Source organism: Triplophysa dalaica, chromosome 7 (genome assembly GCF_015846415.1).
Source record: "Triplophysa dalaica isolate WHDGS20190420 chromosome 7, ASM1584641v1, whole genome shotgun sequence".
Lineage (NCBI taxonomy): Eukaryota > Metazoa > Chordata > Actinopteri > Cypriniformes > Nemacheilidae > Triplophysa > Triplophysa dalaica.
This window is the reverse complement of record NC_079548.1, coordinates 15,992,254-16,012,301: the sequence shown is the minus strand read 5'-3', so window position 1 is coordinate 16,012,301 and position 20,048 is coordinate 15,992,254. Positions and strand designations below refer to the sequence as shown.

Sequence of the window (20,048 nt, the reverse complement as noted above, 5' to 3'; positions counted from 1 at the left end):
TAAAAGATTATAATAATGCAAGAAGTGTTTGAATAGAAATAACGCGCATATATGAATTTATGTTCATATTTGCTCTGTGATAAAATTGTACACAAAGAATCATTGGTTAAGGTGTGGAAAGTTTTGACTCAAATAAATTCAATCTTCGCCATAACAGCAGTAAGACGGTAAATTTTGTAGAGAATGTCACACAGCTATTCAGATATTGCTGAGTATGAAAAAATAATGATGGGAAGGAAAAAAGACAAATCGATGAGGACAGTGAGTGTATTAATAGACATGAGTTCTTAAATAATAAATAAGGTCTAAGAACTGATGACAAATACATGATATCACATGACCTTTCAGGTTTCCTTAAATACTAGTCATAAACTGAGTCTGGATTAACCACTTCAACAATAGACAAAAACTATTTCCCAAATCCTTATCAAAATTTACACAATTTGCTGGCCATTATATTCTATTTTGTTTTGTACAGTAAATGTAGTTTTTTGCATTTTGTATTCCTCTTGCAGCATTTTTTCCCAATCACTGACCACTTTTCTTTGTGAAGTGTGTGTACATTGACTTTTGGGGTTTGAATAATTTAAATATGATTAAAAGTTTTTTGGTTGTTGTTATAATCCCTTTTGGGTGTAGTATTGTCTGATCCTATTCAAAAAATATATTACATAGTGCAGTAGACACATCATGAACACATTTATTGCCACAGGTCCTTCTATGACAGAACATGGTAATGATTGTCAGACTAAAATGTTTGATGGTCCTTATGCGTTTTTTAAACAAAGATGGAACAGATCTTAAAGATGCCGCTGATGACTTCAATCATTGATATGGGCAGTCAATTAAAGGATAGCCTAAAAAAACTGAGGATAAACTGAGCCTGCAGTCCTTTCACTTGTCATTACAATTATCGAGACTAATGGGGTCATAAGATAATTTAGAGAGGCAGCCAACAGCATCTTACTTCCACTGGCAGGGACAATTTGTTTGTTTTTACCAACTCCTCTTGTTTTCCAAAACTCTTTTTTTAAAGTCTCTTATTCTCTAATTTTAGGGGTCATTGTGTCTGTTCATAAATAGGGTAAAAAGTCTTATTAATTAAGAGCTATTTGAGGAATTGTTTTTCCCCCCACTGAATTGTGTCACAGTTTTGCCATTAATTTGAGAGCTGCATCAGAATGGCATGATGTGCTGTGTCCTCATTTTGTGGGTCCCACAGGGATACCATTACATTTCCAAGAGCACAACACAGACAGAGAGTTAAAACTTCAAAATATAATGGACAATTGTTCTTTTATCATACACTTCAAATAGACATATATGGGAGCAGACGTTCATGCATAGGGCTTTCTGAATTAGATTAGCCATTTGACTTTGGTAAATCACAAACCGATGTCAAGAGGAACGGGAAACAAATGTATTAATTTGAGGCTTTTCCACAATGGATGCTGTGTGCTCTTATTTAATAAAAAACACATGAATTTGGTGCATATTGGCTGCTGGTAAAAATCGTCCCAATAGCACCCACTAGGTCCAGTCTGCAGCGTGATTCCTCGTTGCGATAGTTTACTATCGGACGCTGCTCCAATGCCCTGGATCAGAGCGTCTGTCTCCTCGCAGGACCCGTCCGCTCTACCCACAGTTCCCCGCGCTCGTGCAAGATGGAGGAACGCAGCAGCTGCGGGAGAACAATGTTTGGACTCTGAAGATTAAAACAAACGTCGGAGGGGGCAAAATATACAGAGAAAGCGCCAACGGTGGACATGCACTGGTAAGCGAAACGCGGATATGGGCTTTGCGTGAAGTTTGAAGCGCCGGAGAGGCGCGTGCGAGCGGAGCAGACAACAAAGCGCAGCGACGTAATATAGCATGTAGCACCTTAGCTTGACGCGAAGCATCAATTGTTCGCTTGAGTTGCATGGCTGTTTATTATGGGTAAGCGTTGTGTCTTACACAGCCACACCATTGTACCTATTCTATCTCTCTACATTTCATTGTTTCGAGCTCACGGGGGGAATAAGATAAGTTCTACTTTTGAATAATGTTGCTTTTTCTAAAAACTTGGATTATTTTCATGTAAATATGATTAAATGAGCGCATAACGTGTGCCCTATGCCTCGCCAACGTAATTGATTTATTATGCGTCGCTTAGCCTGTTAGCTAGCGCGTTAGCGATGAGGGCCTTTGTGAGTCGGCATGAAGTTATTAATATGGATCCCACCATAACGGTCCAGCGAAACACAAAAACTTTAAACGCCTCCAACCATTTCCACAGTATAGATCACCGGGGCACGTACAGCGGAGCCGCGTGTGTGCAGATATGGCAACTAAGCCTCTTGGTTGAGACCAGCGTTGATTTGAGTGTATAAAATAGATGATTTGTGTCTAACGTTATCTGATTGATGGGCTAGCTCAGTTGGCTAACGTACGCACGCGAGCTATTTACATACCATCTGCGTCGCGTGCAGTCTGCGCGCACTCAGAACACAAAGAACCGAGAGCTGTTTCGCGAGATAAAAGACTTGACGCTGGGACGTCGTGTTCCTCATCATTCACGTTTCTGAGCTTTCCATCAAATGTGTTTCGTGCACTTACGAGAAAGTTCGACTATTTGGGAGTTAGACATGGTTTAAACCTCTTGTATTAATTTTGGATATGGTTTATTCATGTAGCACATGCATGTTCGTGGATTATATTGATGCTGGTAGTTTTGCCTCGAATCCGAAGCGCTTATTCAGACGTGACATGGATGGAGGGGTTCTGACTAACGCACCGCATCTGGTTCAGATCCAGTCAACCGGCCTTTTAAGGGAAATGAAAGGTATGAATCATCGGATGGCGCATGAACCCAAAGAAGAGAAATTGGCTTCCAGGAAACATTATGTACTCTCTATACACGCGCACACCGTAGACTGAGGCTAGTATGCAGTGGTCGTTTGCGTCATTTAAACAGAAAATCTTAACTGTCCTATAAAAACATTGTGGCCATAGTTTCAGATATGATAGTTAATACACAACCATGCTATATGGGAATGTATTCGAGTTATCTTTCATTGATCTTTTTAATGACATCAATAGCCGTTTTCACAGTTCCTTAAACAAAAAAGTAGCATCTTTTGTCTTAAAATGTGTTGCAAGGATGTTTTTTGTGGTGTACGATACTAGGACATTTGCGAGTATGTTCATCATCTGTTGTAAACAAAGCGCAGCGATATGCTCTCGGTGACGTCAGCAGTAAAGCAAAGCCAGACGCCTAGCATTCAACAATAATGCTTTGACATTAAATAACCGACACCACAGACTGAGCTAGGCCTCATGTTAAAGTTTCACATACACACACGTGTTAGTAAGAATTTAAACTGCACGGGGCATAAGAGTTTAAGAGGAATGTCACCCAGTCCTTTAGCATTCATTCCCTAATACTAGGCTAGTTCAGGAGGCTCAGCATCTGTGTTTGTATTTATAACATGTACTTAATCCTTAACGTTCAAAATAGAGCGTGTGCCCGAACACCGACCCTTTGTTTTTGCATACATCTCCTGAAGTGACGCGTGTGAATGTCACGTTTCTTCAGCCTTTAAATAGAAATGTATTCATATTTGATCCTGCCTCCTGATTTAGGATTGTTTGTATTTTAACATGGCAAGCAATACCAGTTTTGTAGATTAGAAAATTTGATCTTGTTTTGTTTACTCATGTCTGTCTAGTAGAATAACAGTCCTGTTGAAACAAAATATGCAACTACCAGATTGTTCTTGAAAAGTAATGCGTTATCATGATCTTCTGGGATCATTAAGATCTAATGAATAGGATGAGAGCACAATTAAATGTTTGGTTTGTTAACTGGTGGTCGATACTAATCATGTTATTCTGGTTAGAATGAAACTGTGTGTTTTCAATCCGCTATTGCATTACCTGTAGTAGTCATTTTATTTTTTGATAAACCAAAACTCCATTATAACACCAGGCTAGTTTAAGGTTTGTGTGCAAATCTTTTTGATCTTGTATATTTATTTAAACACTTCTTATTGAAAGTAATAACAGTAAATTGTTTTCTTTAGGCCTCTGATGTTTTTTTAAAGAATGACAGTCTTTGTGTAGTGTCTGTAATGTACTGGAAGCTTTCAGTTTGCTTCAGTGTGTTAAACCCAATTTTTTCTGACCTACAAACCTCCAGTTAAACATAGGATCAAAAAAGTATACAGGATCCTTTGGTAATTGACCATTACTAATAATAATCCATTACTCTGTGAATAAATAAAAATTGGCCTTTTTTCCAGGATGAGCGAGGTGCCTTCGCATTGAAGTGGTCCCCATCGCCCCTGATCCAGCATTAGCGTCGGTGTGATAAATCTCTAAGCATTGCCCCTTCACCATGAGCCTGATCCAGGACAAACTTGGCAATGAGTTCCTGCGCTCCAACGGTGGCATGGAGCCAGGCTTTGGTCCGAGCATGCTCATGTTCAGCCACCTTCCCCCTGTCACTAGCTTCACCCGTCTGGCCAGTCAAACGGTTATGGCTGACCTGCAGCCTCACGAGATGATCCTCAAGAAGGAGAGGGACTCGCCGGATTGTGGAGGAGGGCTCAGTGGAGGCATGTGTGGCGGAGGTGGCATAGCGGGCATGCTAGGAGGTGTGGGAGATTATGTTCATGCCATGGGCATCAAACAAGAAAAAGTTTCTGAACATGATTACAGACTGCCCCTCTATTCGGGGGGTGGAGTCGGGACTGGACTACGGAGTGGAGGAGAGCTGCTGGAGGTGTCGCTGGGCGACCATCAGAACCTGGTGGTGCATGACCTCAGTCTGGGAAATGTAAGTGTGCCTTTCTGTAGAAATATCATCAAATCTTTGTATATTTAAACATGGTTTTAGGTAAAATGTCAATCCTACTGTATAAGTCATGTATTGAATAAAACAAAGTTATGAATTTTAAAAATGAATGAAAAACTTGTATGAGAAGCTTTTTGAAAAACTTGCAATCTGCAAGCTCATTAAAGATTGACATGAAAAGTTATTAAAGATAATATTTTAGAACTGAAAGAAACTTTTTTCCCCTATATTTTATATTGCCAGATTTGGTGTTTTCGTCTGGGATTTGGGGTTTTTGATATTTACGTTGCTAGTAATGTTTCCATGGATGTCTTGCATCAACTGATCTAACTGGAGTTATTATATTTGACAGATTTACATATGTGCCTTGTTGCATTTTCAAGTAATCAAAATTACCTGTACTGGTACATGAAGGCAGATTTCCATTCCATAAAAATCTGAGAGCCCTATCCCAGGCCAACTGCTAAATCTATAGTAATAAACCACTCTTCCTGTCAGTGATGTCATCTAGTTTCTGTAAGGAAGAACGGGTGGGATTTGACAAGGTCAAATGCAACATGAGTGAAGAAATACTCACTCACACGTGCACAACAGCACCCTCTTTCAAGGTTAAAAGAGTATTAAGTAAATGATGATCTATTTATCATTATAAGGATTGATCATCTCATGATCATTGCTGAAAAAATATAATATTGCATCCGCCTTGTTCTCACTGTGGTAGCCAAAGGCTACGGTGTAATGTTTTACAATTTGATTAAACAAAATTTCGATTCATGTTAATTCACGGTTATTGCTAACAGAAATAACATGCAATGTTTTCGTTCTGTCTTTTTTTTTAATGGATGGTTGGCCTTTTTCTAGTAACACATCTTCTTATGCCTTTTTGGTCATACAAATAAAGGAGGTCATTAAAAAAGCCAAACTAAAGAAGGAAAATGGTTTTTGTTTTGGCTAGCTTGGATTTACACAGCAAAATCTCTCTCGCTCCATTTCTTAATTTTTCTGCCACAGATGCACAAGAGCTCTATCAAGAATATGAAAGACGATATTTACATTTTTGTTCAGGATAAATTTGAGTGTGTTTATGTTGGAATATTTTAATTTGCAGCGGTTCAATAATCTGAATGGTATTTTTCCGTAGATGCTCAGCAAATTGAGGAAAGTGGCATTTACTCTCAGGGGATAGATATAGAAGCTCGTATATAAAAGATTTACCACCCTGCCTGCTGCCACATACACATTAGGGAATACTTAAATATTCAAACAGCCTCTCATATACTCCGTATTATGCAGTGCAGCTTGATTTCTGTATGTGCATTTGTTTACATTTTTAAAATCAATCTAGACCTGTCACAGTTTACTAAATAAGACACTTTTAGTTTCATTGCATTGCATTTCATTGCATTGCTTATTTTACCTAATATTTCTTTGTGACTGAATGTGGTTTTTTGAGGGGGATTTTGACCACTCTCAATCCAGTCTTTGTTGTCCTTCCAGCTGTCAGGGCGGTTGGTAAAAGAATCCTCAGGGAGGAAAGGGCGAAGGTCAAATTGTGAGGGACAGGAGGGCAAGACGCGGAGGAAACGAGGAGAGTCGAAGGTGCGAACAAGCACACATATTTTACATACAGCTGTGTGTTGTTTGTTGCTGGGTGAATTGTTGAATCTTAAAGGGAAAAATGGAGCTTGTTAAAACCTTTTTCTCAAACCACTATATAGAAAACATTATCTAATGCCGTTGCTTTTGTCTTGTTTATAGTCTCTGATGCTGGATCCAGATGGAGGCAGCTTGTCTCCAAACTCCAAACCACACATCTGTGAGCACTGCAGTGCAGCGTTCCGGAGTTCCTATCATTTACGCAGACATGTGCTTATACACACAGGTAAGCATGCACTCGCACACGTACCAGAGACCCTAATATAGGTTAGTTTGTGAACTGCATGGTAGAGATTGGCTTTTGTATAACAAATCTGTATACACAAACTGCAACATTGTTTAAATGTGTTTATATTATATATTTATTTATTTTAATATATATAATTATATGCACATTTTGATACATAGGATTTTTATTTTATTTTAATTATTGATGCAGTTTTGGTGATGATTGTATTTGCTGCATAGTTAAAGGAGTAGTTCACCGTCAAAATTAGAGATCGACCGATACATCGTTTTCCGATATTTAATAGATTTCCCATCATGGGTATCTGTTTTCTAATATCGGATTCACCGATAAGGTCCGCCATCTTGTGGCCTTTTAGAGAATTGCATGCAGGACCGTCACTGCAGCAGAGCCTCTGAGGGGAGACTCGACAAAAACGAAAGCGTGCACAGAAGGTTATGTTTACTCACTTGATTTATTAATACAATTATATTTAACATGAGAACAATTAATGCACAAATGAGATGTTACATTTAATGCCTGATATGTAGTTTATGCAGCTTCGCTAAGAGAGACAAACTCACAGTCACAATGCCTAAGATATCTATTCCTCCCCCAATAAAGGCGTAACTTTTTCATGAATTACATGAAATGGCCATGAATAAAAGAGTTGAATTCAATGACCTTTGTTGTCTGTGCTCATCATTCATATTGCTGTTCACTCACCGGGTTGATGCTGAGGAAGTTTTAGCATAGCCTCCGCATGTAGCTAACTTTTTAACAAGATGAACTTGTTTAAAACACCCCAAGTTATACTTTCATCGACTATATTACTATTATTTCACTAATAAACATTTAAATAAATACAGCCCTGTGTAATTAATGAATTATTATCTCCACATGCGATCGCAGTTCGAATGTAACGTTAGTAATTGCATATATAAACGGTACTTTAAAGATATTTAGTAAGACTGACAAAAATATAATTAACGTAACATACCAGTTGAGATATGCAATGATTTATATTCCGTTTTGTTTGATACTTCCATGACAATGTTTTATTCCATCAGTGTTTCCCAAACAATGCATTTACTTATTCGGCGTCACATTTTGTAATGTTTTTATCCCTCTGTGATAGTGACTGTATCTGTGATCGAGTAACAGTAAGATAAACAGTGCTCCCGCGTCTTCTCTCTTTCCTGTCCTGTTTGACGCCGACTGCTCTCCCGTGTTTGCATGCGCTCTCTTTTCTCCGTGTGTGAGCGCGAGTCCTCGGTCCCTACCAATGAGTTTGGTGCAGTATTTGTGTTTCAGACCCCTCTTTATATTTTTTTAATTGTTTAGAATGATTTATTTTTGAATAAAAACACTTGAGTAACAGTGCACTTTATTTTCACTCTTCAGACCCCTCTATTTATTGGTGTATAGATGCAAATGTTTTGCTTTGTATCCAAGGAGGGAGTGATTGTTTTAAATAAAATAGTTTGTTCAGTTGTGCTGTAATCAGTTTGTCAAATAGAGAATTATAACAGTAAATAAATATCTGTTCTGCATATCGGGTATCGGGCACATATACATGCAAATAATCGGTATATGTATCTGTTTTAAAAAAACAGGTCGATCACTAGTCAGAATGAAAATTCTGTCATCATTTACTCATCCTCATGTCATTTAAAACCTGTATGACTTTTCTTCCGCAGAACACAAAAGAAGATATTTTGAAGAATGTTCAAAAGGGGCTGTGCTGTTCTGTTACCAACATTTTTCAAAATATCTTCTTTTGTCTTCTGCAGAAGAAAGAAAGTCATACAAGTTTGAAATAACAGATGGGCTCTTTTTTAAGAGTATGCAAATTTATTCAATTCAATAAAATTGCTCAAATTGTATGTTATGGTTTTATTTATGGTTTTATTGCATTGGCTATGTTTTTTTATTTCTTTTTATTATTTCTTAAAACAATCCAATGCCTTTTTATTGATATTACTTGGAAGGCTCAATTAAACACAGAGTTTGTTTATTTGGGCACATCAATATGATATGTACAAACACTTCAAGAAATTTATGCCAAATCAAATTGTAATACTTAGGGGTGCTTTAATCCATTATTATTGAGTTGTGTGTTGCTTTCTCTGTAGTAACGCAGTTAAAATCTTCTAAGGGATAGTAATGGAACAACAGTTTTATTTTCTATTTTTAATATGATTTGATACATTTAATTACACTGTAATTACAGCATTTTGACTTAACCACAAGCGCAGTCAAAACATGACTGTCATTGTCCATTACAGGTGAGAGGCCTTTCCGCTGCAATCAATGTAACATGAGCTTCATTCAGAAATACCTCCTACAAAGACACGAAAAGATCCACAGTGGTAAGTCACCAATTTCCTAATTTCTAGCAAATTTGTTTGCAAGGTCATTATTTAATTTCTTTTCCTGGGTGTCGATTTTTCAGGAGAGAAGCCATTCAGCTGTGATCAGTGCAACATGCGTTTCATTCAGAAGTATCACATGGAAAGACACAAGAGAACTCATAGTGGAGAAAAGCCATACAAGTGTGATACCTGCCAACAGGTCAGTTTCGTCCACACCTGGAATATTTTTAACCCTTCTGAAAGCTTTGCATTTTCTCATATTTTTCTTCCAACAGTATTTTTCTAGGACGGACCGGTTGCTAAAGCACAAACGGACGTGTGGAGATGTCACGAAAAAGGGCGCGGATGGATCAGAGCACGAGTTGGGTGTCGCAGGTGATGGGGAACATGGCAGCTATGGAATCACTCAGGGAAATGTGGCCACACCTGGACGCAAACGAGGCAAGTCAAAAAATGCTGGCGAAGGGGGTGAACGCAAGCGCAAGAAGCCCACTGGGGCTATGGGGGCGATGCATAGTCAGGAGGCAGAGGCTTATGGCCTTCATGACTTCAACTTGGTCGCAAACAATGGGGTTTCAACAACATCTTCTGCTCAGTCGGACCCCAGCATGGATGGGGATCCTGGACGTGCTCCCAAGATGGCCTTTAAGAAGGTTAACAGGAAGTCCATGGAGAAGAATGCTCTCTCCATAGATCAATCCAAGCCAGGAGGCATGGAGTTGCCTGGAGGAGGCTTGGATACCCTTGGGCTCCTACCAGGTCCTGGGGCCAAAGTTGGTTCCAACAGCAGCAATTACGATGATGCCATTCAGTTTCTGAAGAAACGACGATACCTCCATGTAACAAATAATGGGGCTGCAGGTGCTTCCGACTACGACGTAGGCGTCAGTCATCTGCAGTCGCAACCTACAGTTATTCAGGGTGTTGTTTCTGGGGTTCTTGACACAGATGCCTCACTTGGCCTGTTGGACTCCTCCCCTCTAGGAGATATCAAGCAGGATAAATCTGGAATCCCAGATGAGGTTCTGCAGAGCTTGTTGGACCACTATGCTCATAAGCCTGATGTGACCTTCGACATCTCGGATACCCATCACGTGGAGCTCCAGACAGCTGCCACGGACTCACTTGGACATGATGACTCCCCCTCAAGTCCCAACAGTGGAGACAAAGCCGTGATCATGCACGAGTACTCGCGTTTTCTCTTACAGGCACTAGAGCGGACCAGTCACAGTTCAGGCTTCCCGTTGGGCCCATGTCCTGGTTCTGCCGCTACTACCACAGTACAGTTTTCAGGGCCAAGCCCACTTCTCTCAGACAAGCATGTGTATACATCCTCACCTTTGGAGTACTCATTCTCACATCCTGTTTCTTCCTCCCCTTCCCTCTCCTCTGTGCCGAAGTCCCATTTTGGTCTACTAGAGGGCTCGTCACCTCCGCAGGGCTTCCACATGAGCAGCCTGGAGCAGTCTGCGCACGCACAACAGCAACTCACACCTTCCCAGGAGCTTACCGAACAGTTGGACAAACAGCACACGTCCCCTCCGCCGCCTCCGCACACCCCCAATACAAATACTTACCAAATCGCGCCTCAGCCTCCAGACCTGGGTAGTCAGAAGGAACCTCAAGGGCAGAAAAATGGAGCGACGGCCACCACTGGAGGATTCTCCCTGGGCACATCTCAGGATCTGACAACCCTGGACTCAGCCAAGGCCCATTTTCAGATCGAAAACTTTGCTCAGGCTTTTGGAGCGCAGTTTAAAGGGGGGCGCGTGCCCCTTGCCTTTACAAATGACTCGAGGGGTGAGGTGAATCACAGCATACAGACACAGGTTTCTGAATTCTCAGGGTATAGCAGTCTCTTGGCTGATGCCAGCGATGCCGTCAATACCGGCTCCAAAACCCCAACAAGCCAAAGCTACAGGTGAATGGGCTCACGTGCCTAGATGCTCAGATGGAGGTTCCCTATTTTATTTTCTCGTCATGTGGTCTTTATTTTGTATTATTGTTATTATTGTTATTATTATTGTTATTAAGTTCTGCTATTTTAATGAAATGTTTTTTAGTTATGTTTTCTCACTGCCGATATGTTCATAAAATCCCCACTCCTTTGGCCTGCAATCCCTTTTCCAATGTTTTTTCCTTTGAAAATAAAATGCATCAGTTTTATTTTTTGCAAGTAGACATTTAGGTCTATTTTGGTAATCAGTAGGGAGGAAATTCTTTTAAAGCCCAAGTACAGTATCAAAGGTCTTGTTCTGTTTACTTTTTCTGATAGAAGTTCACACTTAACAAACGTGTAAGGATAACTTTAAAATAGCAATGGCAGGGAGTATCCCAGAACTGAAATTGTCTGTTACATTGATTAAAGTATTACTCAGGAACATGTGTAAAAAGCAAATCTATCGGAAGGGTAGCAACCATTTAATGAAGAGGCAGACATTTTGCTAAAAGAAAAAAGTTTTGATTTTCAGGAGATTTATTTTTTAATTCTTCTGAATAAGTGCAACAAATAGAAAAAAAATGCTGCCTGCTAAATTACACTGACACCACTTTTCACTTAGCTATATAGAGATTATGGTACTTTTATGTCAATGTGGATTGCTCACATTCTATTTCCGTAAGGGCCATATATATAAATATATATTTATAAGAATATCTGTATGTACAATTACATGTAATCTTTCTTAAGACTGGCAGGTGACTTGGAGGGGATGTGGAGGGATCGAGATGTCCGATTTATTCTTTGGGTTGTAAGGCCAAGGGCTACACACTAGAGGGTGCTGCATGCAAGTGTGATTAAGTCCGTTTATGGGATTCTTATGTGACTGTCTAGATTTCTCATCCCTCTCTCCCTCCATCCACTTCTTCTTTCCCTTCAAAATGAATCCCATCTAGCACTTTTTTGGAACTGTTTATTTTTTAAAATACTACCCAGGCTGATTGCACAGAAAATAAACTGTGTTACTGATATGCTGTTTTAAAAGGGGCAACATTTGGTCAATTGGGAGTGGGCCGAAAAGGGGCGGGGTTCATTTTTTTAACTGTAGATTATGTTAAAAAAGCCATTGATAATGTCTTTACTATGGAATGTGCTGGAATTGTGGGTGGGATTTCGGTTCGGGTGGGACTGTGGTATCTTTTATATTTTAATTCCCGTTTTTTCACGGATGTGTGTTAGGCAGGTTGTAGAGGGGATGCGACTGGGATGGACCTGAGTGCTTTTTTAATATTTTTTCCATTTTGTGAGTATCGGATAGGGAAAATGTCCTATGTGTTAAAATGTTTTTTATACACTTCACCAGAGATGACTTGTCCAGCTCTTAATTTATATAGTACAGGTCCTAAATTGAATGACTGTACACAATAAATTCAGCCAATTTATTTTAGTGTGGATGCAGGGCAAAGTGTTACCTAAACTACATTTTTATAAGACGTTTTATTTTGTACTGTACAAGTATTATTGTAATATCCTTTTCAATAATGATCAACAACCGCAATGTCTTCCATCAGCGCTGTTGGCCACTGTAACACCGATTGTAAAATTACTGTCATGTTGTTCTGTTGCATTCGTAGTCCTCTGTACCCCTCCCGAATAACATGATTCTTTGAAGGACAGAACAACAGACAAGATTTTTCGACCACAATGCATCTCGGTGGGAACAAAAACTGACCACTAGGACTGAGCATAACATTAAGGAGGTTGGGGTACACATTCACAATACTGGTGGAGGTATAACAGTCTTTGGTTGGTCTGATGACTTAATAATATGAAATAATTACAACGGACGTCTTTATACCTCATATCAATGACGAAAGGGAAGCAGGGATATCAATGTGTGAAGTTATGTAGATTGACAGATGTGCCCCCAGATCTGTTGTGAATAGAGTTGTTCGGTCTCAATACACTCAAAGTTTATTTGTCATGTACATGTGCGCTGGCTGTGAATTGACTTTTGTCCTTAAATAATGCCCATCCACAGGATGTTCAATTGTACTGTTCAATACATGAGATTTTGTCATTTTTGTTTTAGGGTGTGATCTACTGGAAAATGGTTACTGGTTAAGGTTTAATGAAGTGCAGATATCTCGTATGCACTGTTTGAATGATATCCTGTTTGGCTTGAATATCCCAAGCCATAAATTTGTCAGTAATTGCTACAATAAGGTCCTCTCCCTCTCTATACTACTTTTTGCGTTTGGCTGTATATTCCTGAAAGTATTTATTTTGTTTACATACAGTTAATGACACTAAAGGTTTCCCCTTGGTTTTTTGCATGTACATTTGTATACTCTTATACTTTGCCCCATTTTTTTTGTCACCATGCCAAATTTGTAGCGAATGGTTTTTTTGTTCTCTCCGTCTTATTTTATTGCAGATTCTTGTGATCTGATTCACAGGGCTATACTTGTCCATTTCGACTTTATTATTGATTAGGAAAAACAATAAAACTTCTGATATCAGTATGATTTGATCTGTGGGTTTTGCTTTGGTGATGTCACATATGGAGATATTTTCATGTGCCATGCCTTGTTTGACAAACACACCTGTTATTACTCCACAGATAGCGTGTGGGACTGGTGTGGTAATATTTCATATTCTTAATGCAGAAAACTGCTGCAAAATCAGGTATTTTTTGAGATAGTGTCCGTTCAGGGTACTGAAAAGAGGCACCATCCTAGCAATTTGCACGTTCAGCATTCAACACATTCTTATCAGCCATGATAATTAGAGAAACTTTTAAAGCAAGTGATAGAGCAATAAAGATTATCAATTTTGTTCTTCGAGTCTCATGGCTTACAACACAAGCCATGAGATCGGGGTGGAGCAGAGTTTCTATGTGAGGTCATGTCTCTCTTTGCCTGCCCTGTATTTACGATACAGTTACTGTGCCCACCCAAAATGTTCCTCACATATATTTCCAGCCTTCAACCGGTTATGTTTTGGTATAATGTAGGCTTTTCATGTAAACCGAGCTTTTATAAAATGCTCATGTCCATTAAATGAAGATTCCTCATTATTAATTTATCTCCGTGCCATACCACAAGTTTATGCTTTCTTTCTTCTGCAGAACAAAATTTCAAGTTTCAAGTTCTTTAAAATACCTTCTTTTGTGTTCTGTAGAAGAAAACCTTGCAGGTTTATGAATGACATGAGGGTAAATGAATAATGACACAATCATTTTTGGGGGTGACCTATCTCTTTAACTCTTTATCTGAATCTGATAAAAAAGTGTGACTTGTTCAAAGACTAGCTATCAAAATCAAATGCCTAGTTAGTCCTATGAAACATCCTTGTCTGTTTTTTCAGAGTGGCTAGAATGAAGTTTTTATTATGCATCTTATAAAGCACATATAACTACCATCTGTATATGAATACAAAATCATGTTTAAGAGTCATAGCTCATGACCTAGGTTATGACAAGGTTAATGTGGTACAATTAAATAAAGGTATCAGATGGCAGGTAATATAACAGAGCCTTTGTATTGGAAAGTTAAACATTTCAAAGTTAATTTATTATAGAATGTACTAACAATGTCTTGCAAAATCAAGAAAGTTTTAATAAAAAGACAGTCAACAGAGCCCTCATGACTAAGAGCAATAACGTCAGCTTGACAGTCAACAGATGCGTTGTTAATTTCTTTGTAAAGTCATTTGAATTTATGATAAAATGACACAATTACCATTTTTTATTTATGTAAAATAACATTCGTGTCAGATGTTATCATTCCTTTTTTACAGATATATAATCAAACTTTTCTTCATTTGTGGCCGTGGTAGTAAACATGGAAGTTGCTTGTAGATCAGAAAGCTATGAGAGAATACATTTTTGGTTACACTTTAATAATGTTGCATTTGTTAGCGTGAACTTACAATGAGCAATACTTCTACAGCATTTATTGATCTAAGTGTATAATAATATCAACATTTATAACATATTTTTTTAAAACAAACTCATACGTTAACATTTGTAAATGCAACCAACATGAATAAGCAAGCAACAGCAATACATTCTGTTAAAATATTGCTACCTTTTTAATAGTACCCTATACATTTTTCAAACCTAATATGACAACATGGGCAATTTAAAGTCCAAAGTCCACATACTGTACTAAGTAATCATAGGTGGCTGCTTGTTTACAGTCATTCACGTCGCACATTAGATATGCTACAGTAGCTCTGATATGGAAATAAACTTGAGGAATTACTTTTTAGTGCTTCTCTTATCAAGCATTTTGTATCCTACATATTTGCATCAAGTCTCAGTAAGCAAGCGGAGCGGTCTTGTATAGAAGATTTATGATGGAAGGGTGCTAGTCTTTGTCACCACGACAACATGGCAACGAGTCCAAAAGCCATAATGATGTAACATGCTGGCTCTCACTAAATCCTTGGTGTTTCGAGTCTGACATCATCACGCAATCGTGTTTATTGGCAAGTTTAAAAATCATAGGTAGTTAAGATGGTTAAGGGTAGGGTGTGGGTCAGGGTAAAGGTTTTGTAAGACTTGAAACCCCAAGGATTTAGTCAAAACCAACAAGCCACGCCGACGGATCTGACTAGAAACATCAAGGATTTAGTGAGAGCCGTATCATGTCCTGTGCACACCTGATCAAACAAGGTGTTCGAAAGAACTATCCTGAATTCATGCTGAGCGTGATCATAATATGTGTTTGTTTACTGAGTATTTGATACAAATAGTCAGATACATATGCAAGTCTTTCTTAGTTTGGGCCAGCAGTTGAATGCTCATGATTTTTAGTTGATTTGATTTAAATGGTTTTGGAGTAATCATAGGAAATGAAGGGTCTATTTTGACCATTTTGTATGTTGCTCAGTAATATCATATGACCCATTGCTCATAACTATATTTGTCCTCCAATTTCTTTTTACGTCTTGTCAATCTTCCCACATGTCATTTATTTTATTTGTTATTTATTTATTTATTATTTGTCTAATGAACATTTAATACAGTATTCTTGTACATGCGGGGCATAATGGGTTGTCCGAATATGTAATCGGTAAAATGGTTTAGCATTATTTTTGCTTTGTTAGAACAAAAGGAAGACGAATCTGCTGCAGATCTCCATGTTTAATGAATTACTGGCCACACATAAAACAGTTTATCCTGTGCAGCTTTAAAATGGGCAACTTATTTACACATTAAGAGTTTAAATGAATCATGCTGACAAAACACTTATTTACTACTTCTGGTCTCACCTGCAAGTGGCACGTCAGATTCCTGCTTGTAAGTAGCCGCATGTATTTTTGTATGCAAACCCCGGAAGCGAATTAGCATTTTAGGACTTCCGGTTCCATCGCTCCAAAGTCTATGGGTTTTTTAAATGTATTTTTCGTACATCTGTGGTTAACAAAACAAAAATTTTCTTAAGAAATGGCTGTTGCTAACAAGTTGCTGAAAGCAACTACTTCCTTTGGTGAGGACGTTAGACGTCATTTTGCATATAAAGTAGACAAACAATGCATCATTGACACAAATCTCTAAAAATGTAGATGCAGAATCATTAACGGAGTAGTTACTTACCAGGGAACACATTTTTAAGTTTGAAGGAGTTGTCGGAGGCTTAGTGGTAACTTAGTGATGTTGATATCGAGCGACCATAGTGTAGTCTGTTTATAGCATCATGTTAGCTTTTACTTCTGGCGATTGCATTTTGGCTTCAAAAAAACAAATGTTGTGTTCATTTGTAAAGATTATCTTGATAGACAAAACGTGTAAACATCCTAAACCTTTGTTGATCACTGGGCTTATTTTTTGTGATCTTCTTAAAGTCTATGGGAAAAATATATAGGCAACTGCAGCGCTAACTTCCGGGTAGGCCTACAAACACACGTCATCTCGTTTTTTTATTTCCACAGTTAAAATACAACAGTGCTACATCACACTGCTAGAGTGAAAGAAAGACGTCACTAAATAAAGTTAATGGCTTTTAAACTATTACACTGCCAGAGTGAAAGAAAGACAAACAATACAGAAAAAGAAAAACGTCACTAAATAAAGTTAAGTGCTATTAAACTATTACATGTTTTCAGAGCTTCTTTGCTATCCATTTGTTCCAATGTCATGACATATATTTTAAAATCATTGATCAAATGTGAAATGTTTGGTTTATATAAGGCCCACTTCATTTTTATGTATATACGTATAATAAATAACTGTATATTAAATTGTTCATTACTTATATTATTATATATTATTATATTATATAAGTATAAAGTAATATACTTATATGACTAATCTTCATTACTCTGTGGCTCCCTAGAGGGTATACAATGACATCACTTTCCCAGTGATCATTCTGAGACACCTTCTTGGACAGGCTCACTTGAGTGGAAAAACACTTCCTTACGGGCAAAGTAATCAGGTGTTCTTGGAAACTCAAATGTTGCGTTGAACTGTGATTCCTGATATTGTAACCATTCATTTTCCAGATTGTTTTACCACTCAGGTAGGCACGTTCCGGCATGTTCACGAGGTGTTCAAGTGATGACACGTGCATACATAAAATGTAAATGTATATTATAACACCCTCAAAATTTCACAGAAACGTTATTTAAAACCCAATACAAACCCCTTTGTCATTATTTGCTTTTATTGCTTGTTCTGTATGTGTCATATAAGTGGTGCAGAATGTAAACAAGAATATTCTAAAAGAACTTCATATTTCAGTGCTTTATCACTAATGTTAGAACAACATTTAAACAACAGTCCATTTAGATTTTATAATATAAAAAATAAACTAAAACAGGACGTGCTCATGATGGGAAGGACAGAAGGTGAGCAAACTTACCTTTGAGGGAGAAGCAATGTTGTGTTTGTTCGTTTAATTTGGTTTTAATTATGGAAGGTGTTTCTCAAAAATCACTTACTGAACCTTTAATTGTATAGGTGTAATGTGAACAGGTTGAAGTCACACAAAGGATAATCCAGGCAACTTCCACTATGAATGTAGTATGTTTTAGAAGAAGCTTTATTCACTTGTTTCCTCATTATACTTCCTATTTCTGTATCTGTGACTAACAATTAGTATCAGTCATTTGCCAGAACATGTCTGCTCCTACACGGCACATACGTAAAACATGCTCATTTGTTTGACTCAAGATGTTACAGTAAATGCATTCTAGAAAAGGGAAGTTGGCATCATATTACAACAAATTATTTCACTATGTCAATATCATGTTTACAAGCAATGAGAAAATTCGCCAGCAAATATGCAAACACGGTTGCATGGTTACAGTGAGGATAAATATATTTTCAAAGCTTTTTCAAATGATCCCTTAAATTTATTCTTAAATAGCAAGAATCGCAACCGCTTTCAGAGAGTGCAAATATATTAACCAGTTTAGATTAGACTTGAATAAAACATTTTGTAAAGAGTTATATATGTAATTTAGAAAGGCAATTTAGGTGCTCTTTGAGTAGATGTATTTGTATGTATTTATTTAGCATAAGTTGGTATAGACAAGTTTTCAAATGGTCTTTCTCCATCAGGATGTTATATGATGTAATTGTTAAAGATGCTGCTAGACTCTGTATACTGATTAAAATAGTTTCTAAGTAATGAATATCTTTTACATAACATAAGAATCAATGGGATATGAGGCCCTTGTCATTTAACAGACCCATGTTGTCTTTATGACAGAGCAAACAATGCGTCAGACTTCAGAACTTTGTTACATTTTTCCATTTGCAATGTTTGTCTGAATGCCAACACTGTTCACTTATCACACGGTTCATGACGTGCCAAGTGGAAGCATTTGATAAATATATGTGTAGTGTGTAACATTATCAAGTAAAGAGATTACAAGGGAACACCAAACTATGATGTTCTGATGAGTTAAGCTGACAGACAGATTATATGTAATTTATCTACGAGATCAATGTACTGTATATGTTTAAATCAGTCTGTGTTTTCATTCATTGGTGTTGTGAGAAAAAAAACATAAACATGTACATGTTCTTATCATAGGTTCCAGCAGAAGCCAACCAGCATGTAAGTTGTTAGTTTTCTGAAATTTTGTTGAGCCTGCTTTGTGCTTGCTAGCCGACACCAAGGCTTGGCCTAATTTTATCTGCTTGGATAATTCTGGAAAATATGAGCTTGGAGTGTTCTCAGTCTTTATTTCTATCACAGCAAGCTGAAAAAAAGCTTTGTGTTGTCATACTGTCCTTGGCCATCCACACATTTTCCAGAGTGATAAGAAGGAAGGGAGTGTCAGTAAATGTGCTTGATACAGACAGAAGGGGTTCGAGCACTAAAGTGTCAAGACATTCTTATTTGAAACAGTATCAAACAGCCAGTACTCAGTGCTGATATGGGAGGATTCCCACCCTCGTTGTGAAGGGCTTTATGAATGATTTATGAGCAATAAATGTTACGTTTTTAAAGCTATACTTTTTTCCAAGATTTTAATTGATGAAGTGTGCTTCTGGGGTTTATAATGCTCATGTGGTCTGCAAACTTTATCCCCACGAAGCTGCCATCTCCTGATACACTAGAACCATAGGAAGTAAATCTATTTTTCAAGCTTCAAATTTAGAAGGTTTACGATGTTTTATCTGACATACTCTCACTTAGACCCTTTAACCATGTGGCATTGGTTGAGCATATGTGAAACAGACAGTTTAAATTGTTAACCATTTTAAGTTCTTAAGCCATTATCTAGATCTGTTTATTCAAACTCTCTTGTTTACAGTATTATATTTGTCATAGTTTGGTGTCATATTTAGCTCATGACTCATTGCAGGGTTAGAAAAAAGAAAATTCCACAACTAACCCAGAGCTGGCAGCTTTATGATGGTACCTATAAATATCTATAAATACAGACAATACATTGTATTAATGACTGACTTTAGGATTAATTTTATTTTTGATTCTTGATAGGATACAATTACATTATCTTGTTGATTTTTAACTTAAAAACCCCAAAGCG

At 37.8% G+C, this 20,048-nt stretch overlaps 1 protein-coding gene across 1 annotated transcript; it reads left to right on the top strand.

Moving 5' to 3' along the window:
- Window positions 1-1,625: 1,625 nt before the first annotated feature.
- Window positions 1,626-13,614, top strand: znf281a (zinc finger protein 281a). The gene is made up of 7 exons (XM_056753488.1): window positions 1,626-1,774; window positions 4,284-4,819; window positions 6,335-6,436; window positions 6,596-6,719; window positions 9,008-9,091; window positions 9,175-9,293; window positions 9,370-13,614. The coding sequence occupies exons 2-7, from the start codon at window positions 4,379-4,381 to the stop codon at window positions 11,017-11,019; spliced, it is 2,520 nt and encodes an 839-aa protein (XP_056609466.1). The 5' UTR covers window positions 1,626-1,774; window positions 4,284-4,378; the 3' UTR covers window positions 11,020-13,614.
- The last annotated feature ends 6,434 nt before the right edge of the window (window positions 13,615-20,048 follow it).